At 54.7% G+C, this 16,526-nt stretch overlaps 1 protein-coding gene across 1 annotated transcript; it reads left to right on the top strand.

Moving 5' to 3' along the window:
* Positions 1-2,919: 2,919 nt before the first annotated feature.
* LEMD2 (LEM domain nuclear envelope protein 2) lies at positions 2,920-14,785 on the top strand. Its single transcript, XM_063177772.1, has 9 exons — positions 2,920-4,413; positions 5,508-5,548; positions 6,586-6,661; positions 7,837-7,913; positions 8,559-8,638; positions 10,386-10,531; positions 11,482-11,583; positions 11,665-11,767; positions 12,876-14,785. Exons 1-9 carry the CDS (start codon positions 2,931-2,933, stop codon positions 13,024-13,026), a joined length of 2,259 nt encoding a protein of 752 aa, XP_063033842.1. The 5' UTR covers positions 2,920-2,930; the 3' UTR covers positions 13,027-14,785.
* Positions 14,786-16,526: the final 1,741 nt, after the last annotated feature.

The raw sequence follows: 16,526 nt of genomic DNA, 5'->3' as shown, positions 1-16,526 counted from the left end.
TCCAGAGGGAGATCCACCAGCAGGACTCTTACCCTTGGACCCAGACAAGCTGCATCAGCAAGGGCCAGCTTTGACCCCCGCCATGGATTTTCCATTGCTTGTCCCAGTTGTCCCAGTTATAAATGAGCCCAGGATGTAATGGCTGGTGGTGACAGAGACCACAGGAACCCCTGTCCTGTCCTGCAGCACCAACTGTGGTGTCCAAACAGGCACCAAAGTACACCTTCAACTTTTGGGAGTAAATTCCTTCCTCTCTCAGGTGCCTGAGAAGGAGAAGCAGAAACATTTCCACTGGAAAGAGATGGAGGGACCCCAACCAGCCCAGTCCAGGCTGTCAGGGCTCTGGATCTGGGTAAGAAGGAAGTGATCTCCAGGTTTCAGGACAGATCTGCATTTTCCCCTGCCCTGGAAGGTGCTTTGGCAGCCAGCAGCACCCAGGCAGGAAGAATCTGCTGCTCCAGAAACCAAACAAGAATTTCATGGTGGGATGAGCAGCCCAATAGTTGGGGGAAAGGGAAGGGAATGGAGTCACCTCTGACTTGCTAAGGAACTGAGCAGGCCCAGGACAGGCAGAGGGCTCTCGGGTCACACCTGTGCTGTGGCTGTGAGTGACAGGGTGACAAACGGGCAGAGTCGGCTCCCAAGAAAGCCCTGACGCTTCCCCAGTGCCATGTGCAGGGCTGGCGCCCAACAGCCACGGATAAGGAGGTGGGTGGGGACGGGGGTTTCAGCAGCCCATCAGTCAGCAGTGAAGGGCTCAGCTGCGGGTTTGGGGTGCAGCCATTCCCTGCTCCAGCACGGATCCATTCCCAGGGCTCTGCTCGCGCCAGGCTGCCAGAACCGGAGCAGCCGGCGCGGCGTGTCTGCTCCCCTGGCATGGGAGGCACTGCCAGCAGCTCTGAGGCAGCTTCTGGGCTCGCAGGGAAGGTGGAGGCTGTCCCTCCGTGCTGTCCCAGCTTCCCACGGCCAGCTCCGGCTCTTTCCAGCCAAGAAACGATTTTTGCAGAGCCCATCTGCAGCCTCGGTGCTCCCAGAGCTATGAGGATGATGGAGGGGCTGCAAAAATAGAAAATCCACAGTCAAATTCAGCATTGGCACTGTGGGCAGGGGATGGGAACAAAGATTGCCCATGGGGATAGAGGGTCTGACACGTCTGTTCCTGCTGCCTTCCCTGTGGGGGCCAAATGCTTTCCAGGGAAGGCAGGGGTTCTCCCAAGGGGAGGAAGGGAAAGGGGTCGTGGATTTCTCTCCACAAAGAAGAGGCACCTGATCCTGCTGAGCTTTGGTGCTGCCAACCTCCTTCTGAGGAGGAATCACAGCTTTTCCCCCATCCTCCAGCTGTCCAACACCAATCCCATGTCTTTCCTTCTAAAGATTGTTGCAATGAGGCTGCTGGGCCTGGGGTAATTCCCCTGATGGGCAGAATCACAAATTGAAGGGATGGGTTTGGGCTTTTGTTGCTGTTTTCTCCAGAAAAAGGTGAGTTCGTGCAATTCCCAGGTTTGCACCAGCTCAGCCAGCGCGCAGCTGCATGCCCAGGCAGAGCTTCTGCAAAGTGAGAGCTGTGAGCTCACAGGATCTGCGTGATAGGAGCAAATTGGAATTTTTTATTTACATTAGACCCCTCTCCACATCATGAGCTGGCAGAGGAGCACTGAGGAAGCTCAGCTTAGCGCGTTCACACTTCCCAGCACAGCTGAGTTTGCTCTTTTAATGGGCTCCCTGGCCTCTATTGAGGATGTATTTGCTGTTGCCAACCTGACAAACAAATCTCAGCATCTTGCTGCTGCTTTCTTGGATAAATTGGGAAGAGCGAGGTGAGCTTTGGGGACCTGCTAAGGAAGAGGGTTCCTGAAATAAGGATTAGTGACAGGACAAGAGGATAGATCCTCATGCAGTGCCAGAGGAGGGTCAGGTTGGACATCAGGAGGAATTTCTCCATGGGAAGGGTTGTTAGCATTGCAAGGGGCTGCTCAGGGAGGTTTGGAGCCCCCATCCTTGGGGTGTCTGAGGAAATCTGGATGTGGCACTCAGGTAGGGATCAATCGATGGTGTTAAGAGAGATTTCCCAGCCTCACTGACTCTGGGATTGTGTGATTCCTATCGGGAAGGCACAGCTCAGCTCTTTCAGTTTCATGCTCCTCTAGAAACCTCCTTCTCCCCACAGGTGCCATTCCTGAGGGATCACGGCGTGTCCCTCACCCCAGTGTCACACATCCATCACCTGCCGTGGCACACAGCCAGCCTTCAGCACCTTCAGTACCGCTGCTCCATTACCTTTAATTAAATTCCAACATGACGCCACCGTATTTCAGCCGCTTTCATCGCTTTCTTTAGCGGCGGCAGCAGGAAAAAGCAATTACTGTTCATCACAGCTGTGCCAAAATAAATTTACAAGTCAACGCTTGGGTTTGCTGTTTTAGGTGTGGGGACCCTCCCTTCCCAGGAAATATTTCATGGATCTGGATGCTGGTCCTGCCTGAGGTTCTGGCAGAGCTCAGCAACTGGGCAGCGATGATGGAAACACGTGTGGGGGTGGTAGGTGCTTGGGAATGGGACATTTTTTGGGAGAATGGCCCTAAAAATGTCAGAACATCAGTGTGAGCGAGGCAGGAGCTGCTCCACACAGTGATGGGGGACAACCCATCATAGACACCGGCTCGTCGCGCAGATGAGGCAGCTTTCGCCTTAAGCTTTCCCCATTTCTCCCGCATTTTCCCGGTCCTGAGGAAGCGGCGCGGAGCGAGAGCTGCGGCTTCCACAGGACACGGAGCCCGCACCCCCTTGACCTTCCCAACATGGCGCCCGCCCCTGCGCCCTTTCCCCACACGCCCCGTGCCCTTCCCAACATGGCGGCGCCAGGGGCCCCTCCCAAGATGGCGGTGTCGCTTCCCGCCCGCGGGGCGCTTCCGGCGGGGCCTGGCGCGGCCATGGCGGAGCTGACGGACGCGGAGCTCCGCAAGGAGCTGCTGGCGCTCGGCTATCGCCCGGGGCCCATCACCGCCACCACACGCAAGGTCTACATCAAGAAGCTGGGCTGCCTGCGGGCGGAGGTGGCGGCGGCCCGGCGCAGCGGCCGCACCGCGCCGCCCAGCCCGGGCCGCTCCTCCGCAGGGCCGTCGCAGGCCTCGCCCTCGCGGCAGCGCTCTGGCTTCACCGGCGCGGCTGCCCGTGAGAGTGAGGAGGAGGACGAGGAGGAGGAAGAGGAGGAGGAAGTGGGGCGGCCGCCCGCGTCCCGCTGGGGGACGTCTGGGGAGAGCGGCGGGCAGTCCTGGGGGGACCCACGGGGGTCCCCGCCGGGCCGGGCTGGAGGCATCAGGGTTGAGGGCGGCTCCTCCCGGGACAGCCTGGGGACGTTGAGCCCTTCGGAGCAATGGGGGACGACTGTGGAGAGAGGTGGCGGTGGGCTGGGGCCATCCCTGGCCGGGCACGGGGGGTTCAGCTCCTCCTCGCAGTGGGACACGTCCATAGAGAGCAGCGGGGGCCTGGGGGCGGACAGGGCCGGGGCGCTGAGCTCTGCGTCCCACTGGGACACATCCAGAGATGTCGCAGAGCACGGCCGGGGGCTCAGCCAGGGGCTGGGGACCACCCTGGATGGGTTTCGGGGCTCCTCACTGCAGTGGGGCGCCTCAGAGAGGAGTGGGGGGCTCAGCAGTGGCTTGAGACCCACCCTGGACAGGATCCGGGGCTCAAACTCCACGTCCCAGTGGAGCCCCTCGGCAGAGAGGAGCGGGGGGCTCGGCAGCCGGGCGGGCTCGGGCTTGGATGGGCTTGGGGGGCTCAGCTCCACACCCTACTGGGGCTCCTCGGCGGGCTCCAAGCCCCTTCCCAGCGAGGAGAAACCCAGGAGCCACTGGGGGACATCGGGAGGGGGAATTGGCTCCTCGGCCAGCTCCAAACCCCTTCCCAGCGAGGAGAAACCCAGGAGCCACTGGGGGACATCGGGAGGGGGAATTGGGGCGCAGAGCTCCCGGGGTGCCTGGGACACTGCGGGCGAGAGGAGGGGGCTCTCCTCCAACAGCTGGTGGAGACGGGAGAGCGAGGTGACCCCCAGCACGCAGTGGGGCTCCTCGGCGGCCCCGGGCAGGTTCAGCAGCCTGTTCAGGAGAGGGAAGGAGGACCTGGCTGCCGGCGTTGGGAAGGAGGCAGAGCGGGATGCGGGCAGCAGGGCTGGGGGGCTGATCCGGCGCTTCCCGTGGCGGGCAGCCGGCGATGGGGGGCACGGAGTGACCCCACGGACAGCCCTGCTGCGCTCAGCGCCCCGGCCCCAGCCCGAGGGAAAGGGGAAAGGCCTGGAGTATTACCTGTCCCAGTTCCTCTGCTTCGCCAGCTTGGTGCTGCTGCTGATTTTTCTGGGCATCCTCGCGGTGAAGATGGCTGGGTCAGGCTGGCTGGACGGGAGAGAGGAGAGGTGTACGTGCACTGGTTTAATTCTCATTTAAACTTTATTCCTCACCTGTCTTCCTGCTTTCCCTTTACTGCTTCCATTCCCATCACATTTATCATTCTCATTGCCATAACCTGACATCTCTGTTTCTGTCCCTTTTCCCATCTCCCCTTTCCTGTGGGGAACCTTGTTAGTCATGGGAAGCAAATCAAAAGTTTGGTTTTTCCAAACGAGTTTGGCCTTCAGTCCCTCAGAGCCGTGGGGTTTATGTGGAGTGCCATTCCTGCTGGGCCAAGGATGGATTTTATGGTGTCACACGAGGTCTGTGTAGTACCTGGGCTGTGTTTTTGATGTTCCCTCTGCCAGCACAGCCCTTTATTCTGTCCAAGGGGGAAATGCAGCAGATCAATTCAGCACTTCAGGTGTGGCAGAGTGTGTCTCTCTCTTCTCTGAGAAATGAAAAGGGGTTTCCCCAGCTGGAACAGTTGGAAATGGGGATATTTCAGGCTTTGAGCTGAACAAAGAAGGGTTTGGGGGCTGTTTTGGGAAGGTGCTGGTCCTGACCCTGGGCACACAGTGCCCTTGGTGTGGGCTGGGAAAGCTGCTGCCTTCCCAAAGCTGGGATAAAGCTGCCCATTGTCACTGCATTGTCCTGGTGTGTGATAGGAGCTCTGGAGGCAGGAGTGGTGCCCGGGTTTGGGTTGTGCCACAGGTGCCAGGAGCTGTTCAAGCCCTGCAGAGCCCAGAGCTGCCATCAGCCCTCCAGGGGCGTTCATTTCTCTCCCTGGCTCTGCTGGGATATTTCAGGTGACCCTGGTGGGCAGCGAGAGGCAGCACTGGAGTGTAAAGATCAGCATGAAGCTTCTCAGACAGGAGCTGTTCAAACATCCAGCCCCAGTTTTCACTCCCCAGCTGAACACATTCATCAGCTCCATCCTTGGGGTGTTTTTCCTCCCAGAGCAGCTCCTGCAGGGGCTCTTTGCACCTCCAGGTGCTGCCAGGGGGAGATGAACAATAGCACAACCAGGCTCTAAGCTGAGCCTGCTTTTAAAAAGATAATTATTTTCTTGATCAAAGCTCTTGTTTGCAGCCAGCTAACTCACCCTCTTCTCTCTCCTAGTTAATCTCTTGCCTGTGGATTGTGACAAAAGAACGGATGATGTAAGCATTTATTTATTTATTCTCAATCTTGTGAGCTCTCACAGAACAGTGATTATTCCAGGTAGTCTGTTCCACCCATAACAGTATCACTGTAAAATGATTAGTTCTGTCGTTTTACAGAAAAATTGGGACTTGATGAGTTGAAATTAATGGGCCAGATGAAGTTAGGAGTGTGTGTGAGACTCTGAAAGATAAAAATTTAAATTCCCAATTACATGAATCAATTTCTTTTTGAACAGTTGTACCAGCAGTGTTATTGGTTTGCAATAAAGGTGTTTCCAGCTTTAACAGTGCAAGATTTAATCAGCTAATTCCCTGGGCTCCACTGGGGAGTGCCTGCACAGCCCTGCTCCCTCTGTCAGGATGGAATTTTGGAAAACCTGGGGCTGCCCCATCCTGGAGGTGCCCAAGGCCAGGTTGGATGGTGGATAAAGTGGCAGCCTGGGATAATGGCAGGATCCTTTCCAACCCAAACCATTCCAGGATTCCCTGTGCTGGTTTGGATGGGATATTGGGAATAAATCCTTCCCTGGGAGGGTGGGGATGGGCTGGGATGGAATTGCCAGAGCAGCTGTGGCTGCCCCATCCCTGCAGGCTGGACAGGGCTTGGAGCAGCCTGGGATAGTGGAAGGTGTCAGGGCTGGAACTGGGTGAGCTTTAAAGGTCCCTTCCAGCGCAGACATTAGAAGGGAGAAGGTTTTGTGTTGGATTCTGAGTTCTGTGTGCCGGGAAGTTCTGGAGGTGATGGATCCATCTGTGGTGGGTCTGAGGCTGGTGCTGCAGGCTGGGCTGTGGGTTGGTGGCACTTCACAGAATCCCAGACTGGTTTGGGCTGGAAGGAACCTTAAAACTCACCCAGAAGATGCTCAGGGTCACTTGTGCCTGCAACATTGCCCTGCTCAGGAGACGTGCCTGGAGCTGTGGTGCAGGACTGAGCCAGACTGCAGTGCTGTGGTTGTGTCTGGTGTTTGAGCTGCACTCCCACTGTCCCCACGGCGCTGCTGATGTGTGTCCCTGTCCCTGTCTGTGCCCTGCAGTTCTGCCAGGCCAAGCAGAAGGACGTGGTGATGGCCATGCTGCACGAGCTCTACAATTACCTGTCCGTGCAGGCAGGTGAGTGCCAGCACATCCCCACCCTGCTGAGCCTGCAGGAGCTGCCTCTCCCAGCCCCTGCTCGCTCCTGTCCCACTCTGGAGGGGTTTATGGAACAGGCAGTTCCCTTTGAGGACTGCTGAGACAGGCAGGGAATAGGAAAACAGGGAAGGTGGGTTTATTTTTGTGCTGAGTGGTGCTTGGCTGATGCACTCCTGTCACCCTGCCTGGGTGAGTGGGCCTTGTTTGTGCTTGAAGTGTTGGGAGTTTCAGGTAGGATTGGTTGGGTTTGTTATTCTTTTCTACCAACAGCTTGAAATTGTCTTCAGGATAGAGGCAGGAGTGTAAACTGATGTGTTGTTACACATGAAGTGTCCTAAGAAATTGTCATTTCTGCTGAAATGTGGCGGCAGATGTGTGAGTGCCTCTCCTGTTCCTCACCACAGAGTGGGACAGGCTCTCTGAGACGAGGAGCTGACCCAGCACAGTCCCTACTCCAGGAGTAAATCCAGCCCATCACTGCTATTTGGGATGGAGTAGGCTGCTAGAAATCCACTGTATGAGCAGGGACTTGTTCAGCAAGATTCACAGCAGTGGTAATCAGTAAAAGGGCTTCAGTTCCATTTTCTGCATTTCAGACCTCAAGGCTGAAACCTTTGGATACTGAAGCTGCACAGAATTCTAAATCTTTTCAAATCTGACTTTGGATTTCCACCAGATTTACTTAGCACATTTGTTTAGTCAACTTGGTGAGGCAAGATTTAGAGGATTTAGTGCCTTGCCAGCATTTCTGTGCCTGGGTTGGAGGCAGAGCTGGGATTTCAGCTCCTTGGAGGCATTTTGAACACTGATCATTAGCTCCACACCTGATACCTGGTGGCAGCTGTGGTTCTGTGCTCTGCGAGGGGCAGGAGCAATACTTTCCCCCTCATTGTGTGTTCAGCAGCTCTGAAGTGTCAGCTTTGATTGCCCTTATCCAGCAGCAGCTCTGAAGTGAGAGGTTTGATTGCCCTTATCCAACCTCAGTGCAGTGGCTGAGCATTTTATTAATAGTCATCTGATCTGCCTGCAATATAAATCTCATCCTGGAATCATTTTGCTCAGGGCTGGGGCTGGTAGGAAAGGAGAACATTTCTTGGTGTACTTTCAGAGCTTTTTTTACAAACATGATTTTTTTATTTGACTTTTCTTACCAGGTAATTTTGAATGTGGAAACCCTGAGAACCTAAAAAGCAAATGCATTTGGGTTAGTGAGGTGAAGGATCACGTGCTGGTGAGTGGGCTCTGAGCAGCTTTGTTACAACCCAGTGCTTAGTCTCTTATAAAGCAATAAATAATAGACACTAAAACAATTCACCATCCATTTTGCTTCCTCATCCTGCTTTGATTCTCTCCCATATCTCTCACTTCCCCTTTGGCCAGTCCTGTTCTCAGCAGTTCTTTTGAAAATCATTTTCTCCTCCATCTCTGATTTCACCCCCTGTAAATCTTAATGGTTTGTTGTTTCACTGGAGCCATCAGTCTTGTGCAAGCAGAAATTTCCCTGGATTGAGGGCTGGGCAGAAGAAGGATTTTTCTCTACTGCAGAGTGTCAGGAGACAGACTGCTCTGATCCAGCATTCCATTTCTTTCCTGGTAACCTGTCAGTAAGATTATGTTGTATTTAGTGGTTAGCCCTAACAGTCTGGGATGGTGTTATTTCACTGAGTGCTTCATGCATCATCTCCCCAGTCAGAGGACTTCAGGCCAGGCAGATCTTCAGGCTTAGTTCTCCTCCCTCCAGTTTGCAGAATCCTGATAAGAATGAACCTGGGTTCAGCCCCTATGGAGTGAATTCTCCCACTGCTGTAATGAAATTGTGTTGGTCAGTATTTTAAATGAATGGAGAGCTAATCTGCTTATGGCTTCCTTTGCACAGAATGTAACTGGCAGTTCCTCACAGAAGTTTGAAGCTGCCCTGCACTGGATCCTGAACAGCAACAAGGATTTGGGAATTTGGTGAGCAGAAACCCCCCGTGTCAAAGTTTGGGATCTGCTGATACTGAACAGCAGCAGGGATTTGGAAATTGGGTGGGCAGGAGCCCACTGTGTCAAAGTTGGGCATCTGGGGTGGAATTTGGCAGGGTCAGTGGTGCCCTTCAGCTCCCAGAGCTCGTTGGGCTGCAGCAGAGGGGCTGGGATTGGTTGTGGCTGAGCTTGCTGGGCAAACTTCCAAAGGAAAAGCACAGCCCTGCAGCAGGGTGGGATCTGGGCTCCCTCCAGGAGTCTCATTCCCAGCCCAGGCTGTGGGACACAGGTGAGATGCAGGTGGGAGGTCAGGGCTGCTTGTGGCCATCAGTGGTTGTGCTGTGCCTCCTGTGGAGTGCTCCTGGTGTCCTCCCCGTGGTCCTGTACCTACAGCTCTTCCTTAACTTGCCCACGAGGTCACTTTTGCCAGAGTGAGCAGCCATCATCACCTTCCTCTGGGGAGCGTGGGCTGCCTCCAGTCTGCTCTAAAGCCTTAACAGTTGTTTGCATTTGCACGTTGCTAAATGTGTCTGTGATTAAGTGAATTGCAGCAGTTGTGGTGCTGGGGTTGGTGGGCAAGCTTGCTGGAATTCCCACTGCTCCATTTGCTCTTAAATATTCCTGCAGCTGCTGCTGTGATCCACGGATCAGACAGCATCTGCTGCTTTGATTCCTGGGCTGTGCAAATTCCCAGGACAGGGCTCGGCTTCCTTGGGGGCAGGGCTGCATTTGTGGGTGGGCTGGGATGCAGAGTTTTCAAATTTTGTGTTTTTATACTCCAGCACATTTCCAGTCAGAAGCTGTGGGATACAATATCCTCCCACTTTTTATTTTGTTAATTAGCAGCTCTGCTGGCTGGTCCCCAAACAGCTCTGCTTCCCTGGATCCAGCGTGGCAGCATCCCCAATACCCTGCCCCTGGCATTTTTAACTACATGAGATTATTTTTTAGTTGCTAGTCTGAGATGCCGGACTGAAAATGAGCTTTGCACTGGGTGATTCTGCTGCATGTTTTAAATATTTCCGTGGAATTTGGGTTGTAAATAAGAGCGGGGGGTGGGACACAACTGTGTGTGTGCAGCTCCTGCAGAACCCAGAACCAGCCAAGCTCTCTGCAGTTCCTGAGCTGAGCACCTGTAAATTAGCAAACCTCTTTGTCTAATGGGCTGTTCATAATTAGGAGCTTAAAAAATGCAGTGCCCTTTGTTGCATTCCCCTGGATCTGCTGGCTGTCCCTTGCACCCCTCGGTGCCTGTGTGCCCTGGGGATGGCTCAGTGTGGAGTGAGCCTGCCTTGGGAGCAGCAGTGCTGCAGGGAGGGAGCTGAGGGCTCTGCAGGGCTCTGTGCTGGTGCTCTGCCACTCTTGGAGCTGCTCCTGCTCCCAGCCTGGCTCCCCCAGCTCCCACTGCTGGGGCTGAGCACTGGCTCTGACTCAGGGAACGTTTCCATCTCTGTGCTGGGAGGTGGGAATCCAATTTTGAGTTCAATCTTGTGCACGCTGAGAGGGGCTGTCAGAGAGGCAGTGCAGGGATACTCAGCATGCCAGTGGGAGCTGCAGGATGGAGCCACATCCATCCCTGGCTAAACACCACTCCCCAGATGTTGTGGCAGGAGGCTGTGCCTGGGTGTGGGGGCATTTCCTGCCGGCAGCTGCATGCGCAGCCCGGTTGTTCTCCTTGATTAAAGACTGCAGTTGCAGCCTGCTCTCTTCAATGAGATTTTCTTCCTCTTGCCATCAGGTTGAAAGGCAGGGACCTGTCAGAGCCTGTTTCCAGCGTGGAGGAAGTGTTCTGCCTGGAATCTGCTCATCCCCAGATGGGGCTGGGCTGCCGCTTCCGCCGGGCCATGGTCACGGCCATCATGAACCTGTTCCTGTTCTTCTGGTGTAAGTGGCCCTTGGGGCTCAGCTGCAGGGATGAAGCTCTGTGATCACACATTGCTCAGCCATAGGAAACACCTAACAGAGGTGGAATAAATCTGCTGATGAGTTAATGTCTAATTAACCTTTGTTCTGGCAGCACAGGAGACCCACAGCCCTCCTCTTGTGCTGTGAGTGCTTAAAAGTTGCTTTAAATCAGGCAGCTGATGAGCTCTCTGGGTATTCCTCAAGTGCCCATTATTATGGGCTGCAGAATAAGTGTGTTAACTTACCTTAAGGAGTCAGTTTTTCTTTTTTTCTTGCTCTAAGCTCCCAAGTCCTCCAGCCTCTTTAATAATGACTTGTAGCATTTCAGGGTTGGAGGTTTTATTGGAATAGTCTGTCACGCCTCAGCTGAGACAGGGGTTTTACCCAGCGAGGTGATAACGAGAGCTGTGTGACTGCAGGAGTTTCTAATCCAACCTGACAGGGAGGGGGTGACAAGGGACAGTTCTGTTTATTGCAGACACTCAAGTCCTACTGGGGGCATTGTAAGTGCTAAACCTTCCATACACATCTCCTGCATTTTGGGCTGCCACTGGAGCACCAGGATTTATTTCCCTGTCCAGCAGCTCTCCAAACCTGACAGTCTTCCAGAGTGATCCTTGTAGGGGAGCCCTCTGGCAAAGCCTCCTCTGGGATCTGCAGACCTGGGGCCCTGTGGTTGTGCTGAGGGTTCTTTCCTGAGGGCAGCTCCGTGCTGAGGCTTTGCCACCACCTCATCCCACACCCACAGGTGCTCCTGTGCTCCAGGGGGGCAGCACCAAGGGGTTTTTGGGGTGCAGCTGCTCTGGGGAGCAAAAGGAATCACTGGGATTCAGTTCCCAGCAGGCCTGGGTCACAGTGTGAGAACTAAAACTGCATCCAGCAGGCACACAGCTGCCAGTTCCTGAATCCCTTTGGTTTTATTCTCCTAGGTCTGATAACTCTCTGGGGCATCCTGCTCTACCTCCGCTATCGCTGGCGCAAGATGGAGGAGGAGGAGCAAGCCATGTATGAGATGGTGAAGAAGATCATAGGTAGGAGCTGTGGGAGCACAGGGAGCCCTGCTGTGCTCCTGCAGGGTTGATTCCTCACTGCTGTGTCCTCCTGTCCCCCAGCTGTTGTCCAGGACCACTACAAGGAGTGGGAGCGGAATTTGGAGCGTTACCCCTACGTCGGCATCTTCCACGTGCGGGACAGCCTGATCCCTCCTCAGAGCAGGTGAGCTGCTCTGGGCACTCAGGAGGGCTGGAAGCAGCAGGATGGGACTCAGCACAGCTCCAAAATCAATCCCTGCAGCTGCTGGAGCCTTTGGGTTGGGAAAGGCTTGGGCACAGCTCAGGCTGTGCCTGGTGCAGATCAGTGTGCCAGCCCCAGGTAGGTACTGGGTGCAGTGCCACAGGTGTGTTGTCACTTGTGCAGTGCCACAGGTGTGTTGTCACTTGTGCAGTGCCACAGATGCATTGTCCTTGCTCTGTCCAGCACTACCTGGGTTTGGTTTGCTTGGACCTGGAGCTTCAGGTGTCCTGTGCTTCATCTGCTGGGTATCTGGTGCTGTCTCCTTTCCCAGCCATCCTGCCTGGCTCTCCAGACCAGAGCAATTCCCATGAGCTGAACAGGATATTGGGGCTCCACTGCAGTGATTGTGTGCCTGGAAAGGGGCCAGTTTGAGTTACACAGCTGGGAAGGGAGCTGGAGTGAGATGATTGGGTTTGGTGTTTTCTCAGGTTGGGTTTGGTGTTTTCTCAGGTTGGGTTTGGGGCTGTCTCAGGCAGGAGTTGTGGTTGAGCTCATTCCTTTGTGGGTGGTGGGGCTGCAGGACTGGATCCTCATGCTTTGCTCCATTTCTGCTGGGTTATTTCTTGTGTTTTGGTTAAATGGAGCTGCTTTGTCCTCCTGTGAAGTGTTAAACATCCTCCCTCTGTACCAGAAATGATTCCTTTCCTGCAAGGGATGACTGCAGCTGTTTGAGCCATCCCTGGTGTGAGATGCTCAGGACAGCTGGATCCAAAGCTGGGGTGAACATCAGGGTGTCCCCCTGGCTGAGATCTCTGTGTGCAGGACAGGGGAGGGTGATTTGCTCATCGAGTCCCTTTGCAGCACAAATTGAGGCAGAAATTCAGGGCACTGACAGAGCCTCTCATCTTCCCCCCAGGCAGGATTTGTGTGGCCATGCCCTGGTCTGAAATCTCTAAACCAGGGTTTGTTTGATGCCCTTTTCTGCCTGCACAGGGAACAGCAGGCAGCCAAATCCACAAGCCCAGTTGCTGCAGGCTCAGAAGCACAACCAGCTCAGGATTCTCATTTATTTTCTTGCTGTTCCTTGCAGAAAGAAGATGAAGAGGGTGTGGGAGAGAGCCGTGGATTTCCTGGCCTCCAACGAGTCCCGGATCCAGACAGAGTCACACAGGGTGGCAGGGGAGGACATGCTGGTGTGGAGATGGACTCAGCCCTCGTACCTGTCGGATTCTGAGCACTGAGGGCAGCAGGAGGAGCAGCAGCAGGGTGGGACCTGGACCCTGTGCAGGCCTCAGGGCCCTCGCTGGTGGTGGGAGGAGCAGGGCCTGGCCCAGGCTCTGCTTGCTCTCACTGCTGGAACTCTCCAAACAAACACGTTCAGGGCAATACTGGCTTGGAAAGAAGATGGGCTTGAGCTGGTGGGAAGCTGGGATTGCACCAAAGTGAGCCTTCCACAGAGACCTGGCTCCCATGGCAAGCAAACAACAACCTACAAAGAATAACTGCACACCCCTCTCGAGGGCTGGGGGTGCAAAATTTGACCTCAGTTCTGCAAAGGCCAACTGGTGGCAGAGTCCATCAGGGAATGTGCTGAAAGAGAACATTTCCCATGGAAACATTAGGGTGGCAGTTGCAGGCATGTCTTTGTTTGCATTTGTTTTTATCAGTGCAGAGACAATGAGGAAGCACTTGCTGCTTCCCAGCAAGGAAAATGTTTTGTGTTGGCTTCATCCATCCAAAATTGGGAGAGGGGGAATTGGGTGAAATGGGCCCGGAGAGAGGGGGGAGCCTGACGTGCCTTGGTGGTTTGGGCTGGGCTGGGGGTGGTGGAGGAGAGTTTGTGACCCTGTTACACTTTTAAGTCTGCAGTCTGTGTGCTTTTTTATTTTTTGGGGGTGTGGGGTGGGAATTTGGGTGGAAAATAAAGGATCTAGGAAGCTTCTAAAGGCGCTTTCCTGTGGCTGCAGCCCAGGAGTGCTCCGTGGCTGCTCCAGAGCAGCTTTGGGAGGCTCTGAGGGCTCAGCTTTGAGCTGGGCAGCTGCAGTGGCTGTGTTTGTGTCAGAGCAGGGAGGTGCCAGCTCTGGGATTGTCGCTGTTCCTGCAGCCCCCCGTGGGTCCCAGGAGCAGCCTGGCTCTGGCCCAGCCCTGCTGCATTGTATCTGTGTCTGTAATCACTTGGTTACTTCAGCTTCTCTTTCTGTCCACTGCAGGAACGTTTGTTTCCCAGGCAATGGCACCAGAGTGTGGCAGTTCAGGCTCGGCAGAGGAGCTGCTGCTCTGCTCCTCCAGGGCTCTGCAGCAGCTCCTGAGGCTGCAGGACCCAAATCCTTTGCTGGCCTCAGGCAGGAGGAGGTGCAGAGCGAAGCCAGCAGGGATTTGAGCCCTGTGGCCCCTGGGGGTTGCTCTCTTGAGGACATCCTGGGGCTGGATGCTCAGATTGCTCCTGTCCCGGGCTCTGGGCTGGCTGAGGGCACAGCCCTGGGCAGGTGATGCCACTCCAGGTGTGTTCCTTGTGCCCGCTCAGCTGCCAGAGCCTGCACCTCTCCCCACGTGGGTGGAGCTGAGCTCTCCAGGGGCAAAACCAGGAGATCTTTCCCATTAAATGGGGAATGTCCTGCATGGAGGGGGCTCTTACCCCAGAGTTTTGGCTGTGGGTGTTTGGGCAGGAGATTCAGCAGCTCTCCTAGGCAAGGACCAGCCCCTTGCACTGCAATAAATTGGGAATAAAGGCAACCTTGATTCTTCCCACATGCATAAAGATCACTGCTGCCAGAGAAATTCTCTCAAACACTGGTGCCTCTGTTCTTAAACCTTTTTAAACTCTTGGTGGGGTTTGGGGGAGCTTTTTTAACCGTCCAGAAGCGCAGAGTCAGGCATTGCTGTCATCCTTTTTGTATTAAACCTGGTTTTGTAGAACAAACTTCAATGGCTTGGTGCTGTTTCTATGTTCCATTTAGCTCTGTAAAAAATCAATATCAAAAATAAATTTATTACCAATCATTTACTACTTTTATTTGTGCTGAGACATCACAGACTGTCCCAAGTGCTTTTGCTTGGATGAGGTTGAGTTGCAGCTTCTCCCAAGCCCTGGGGTGTGGCAGGAGTGGTTCCCCATTGTGACTTCTGTGGAAAGGGGTGACTCAGTTTGGATGAATTCATCTCATCCTGTGGCTCTGGGTGACAAAGGGGATTTCCAGTGGCACAGGAAGGGGGTGGCTCCATGGCTCCATGGCCAGCAGGAGCTGCCTCCTCTCTGCCTGCAGTTGTTGCTGAGATTTGGGAACAAAAGGGAGGGAATCAGTGCAAGGCTGGTTCTCCTCAGGCCCCACGTGCCTGGTGGGATGCTCTCACCCAGGTGAGGTTGCTAAGTTACAGCTGGAATGTGTTCCAGGTGAGGAAATGGTGCTGTTGGAGCCATTCCCTGTGCCAGGGGCTGTGGCTGTCACCCCCACCGTGTCCCCTGCTCCATCTCCTCTCTCCAGGCTGGAGCAGCCCCATTCCATGCCAGACTGCACTGGGAATTCTGGCAGTTTTCCTGGGAAATGCAGGTTCTGCCCCCTGCCCTGCTCCCCTGCCAGCCCCACTGCCAAGCAGAGCTGCTCAGGGCCCTTTCCCACTTTGTTGCAAAGTAAATTTCTCTAATGAAGCACATTTCTATAAATAACTCATCCGCTGGAGCTGCTGCATCCCCTCCTGTCAGGGAGGCAAACGTGGCCCAACGAGGGCTCTGAAACGAGCCCAGCTCTTCATCTTTTCCTTTCCTGCTTCCATTTAAAGCCCTTCCCACGGGATGTTTTTCCTGCTGCTGACACGACAGCTGATGCTGCACCTTATTGATGGGCACGGAGTCAGGGCACGGGGCCAGTTCTCCTGGAAAGATCAGGGGAGCTGGGAAGCCAGGCCTGGGGAATCCGGGTCTTTCTTTCATCCTCGTTTGATCCCTCTGCTCCTCCTGAGCTGGTTTATCCCCTCCATTTAGTGGGGATTTCCACACTCTCCAATCCTTATCCCAGCTGTGGAGTTTTCCTCCCCAGCATTTCCCCCATGGGAGCCCCAGGGCTGGGCATGGCTGTGCTGAAGTCCCCAAATTCCTGCTGGGGCCTGGGGGTGAGAGTGGGCACTGTCCCCTGCTTGTCCCGGGTGCTGCCCAGGCTGGCTGTTCTTGTGATGCCCTAAAAAGCACCTGGATCCCGTTTTTATGGGGTGCAGGGGCTGGCTGCACTCGCTGTACAGGACAGGGGGACAGGCTGTCCTTGAGGATGGCAGCAGGGGACAGGGTGGCCCTGGCAGGAAGCTCCCTGGGACTTTTCCATTCCCATCGTGGCTCCCAGCTCTGACGTGTCCCTATTCCCGTTGGCAGGGCTGGAGCTCTGGATCCACACTCACCTCCTGTGGGATCTCAGCACCTCAGGACTGATGTGCAGAGTCACCGAGACCACCCTTGGGGGGCTCGGAGGTCCTGGAATGTTGCCAGAAGTGTCTGGTGGCTGGACTTTGATCCTGCACGGGAGACGACACCTGTATGAGGATGGGAGGATCTCACTGGGTGAATGGTGAAGGGAAAAGTTAATTAGAGTGTGAAACACAGGGTTTAGAATTTCGGTACAGCGGGGTCTGGAGAAGTAAGATGGAGGAATTGGGGCGTGTCCTGTCCTCCTTCTTCTTCTTGGCCTCCATCTTCTGTGGTGATGTTGGCACTTTGGGATTGGTTATTACTAAAGGTGTACTGGTCAATAAGGGT

The sequence above is a fragment of the Melospiza melodia genome, chromosome 28 (assembly GCF_035770615.1).
Source record: "Melospiza melodia melodia isolate bMelMel2 chromosome 28, bMelMel2.pri, whole genome shotgun sequence".
NCBI classification, from domain to species: domain Eukaryota; kingdom Metazoa; phylum Chordata; class Aves; order Passeriformes; family Passerellidae; genus Melospiza; species Melospiza melodia.
Note: the sequence above shows the minus strand (reverse complement) of the source record. Positions and strands in the feature narration are given on the sequence as shown.

Bases quoted from the DNA above. Each gene is read 5' to 3' on its own strand.
- LEMD2 (XM_063177772.1), top strand. From the start codon at position 2,931: ATGGCGGAGCTGACGGACGCGGAGCTCCGCAAGGAGCTGCTGGCGCTC. The intron at 7,914-8,558 runs GTGAGTGGGCTC...TCCTTTGCACAG, and splicing joins AGGTGAAGGATCACGTGCTG to AATGTAACTGGCAGTTCCTC. The intron at 11,584-11,664 runs GTAGGAGCTGTG...CCTGTCCCCCAG, and splicing joins GATGGTGAAGAAGATCATAG to CTGTTGTCCAGGACCACTAC.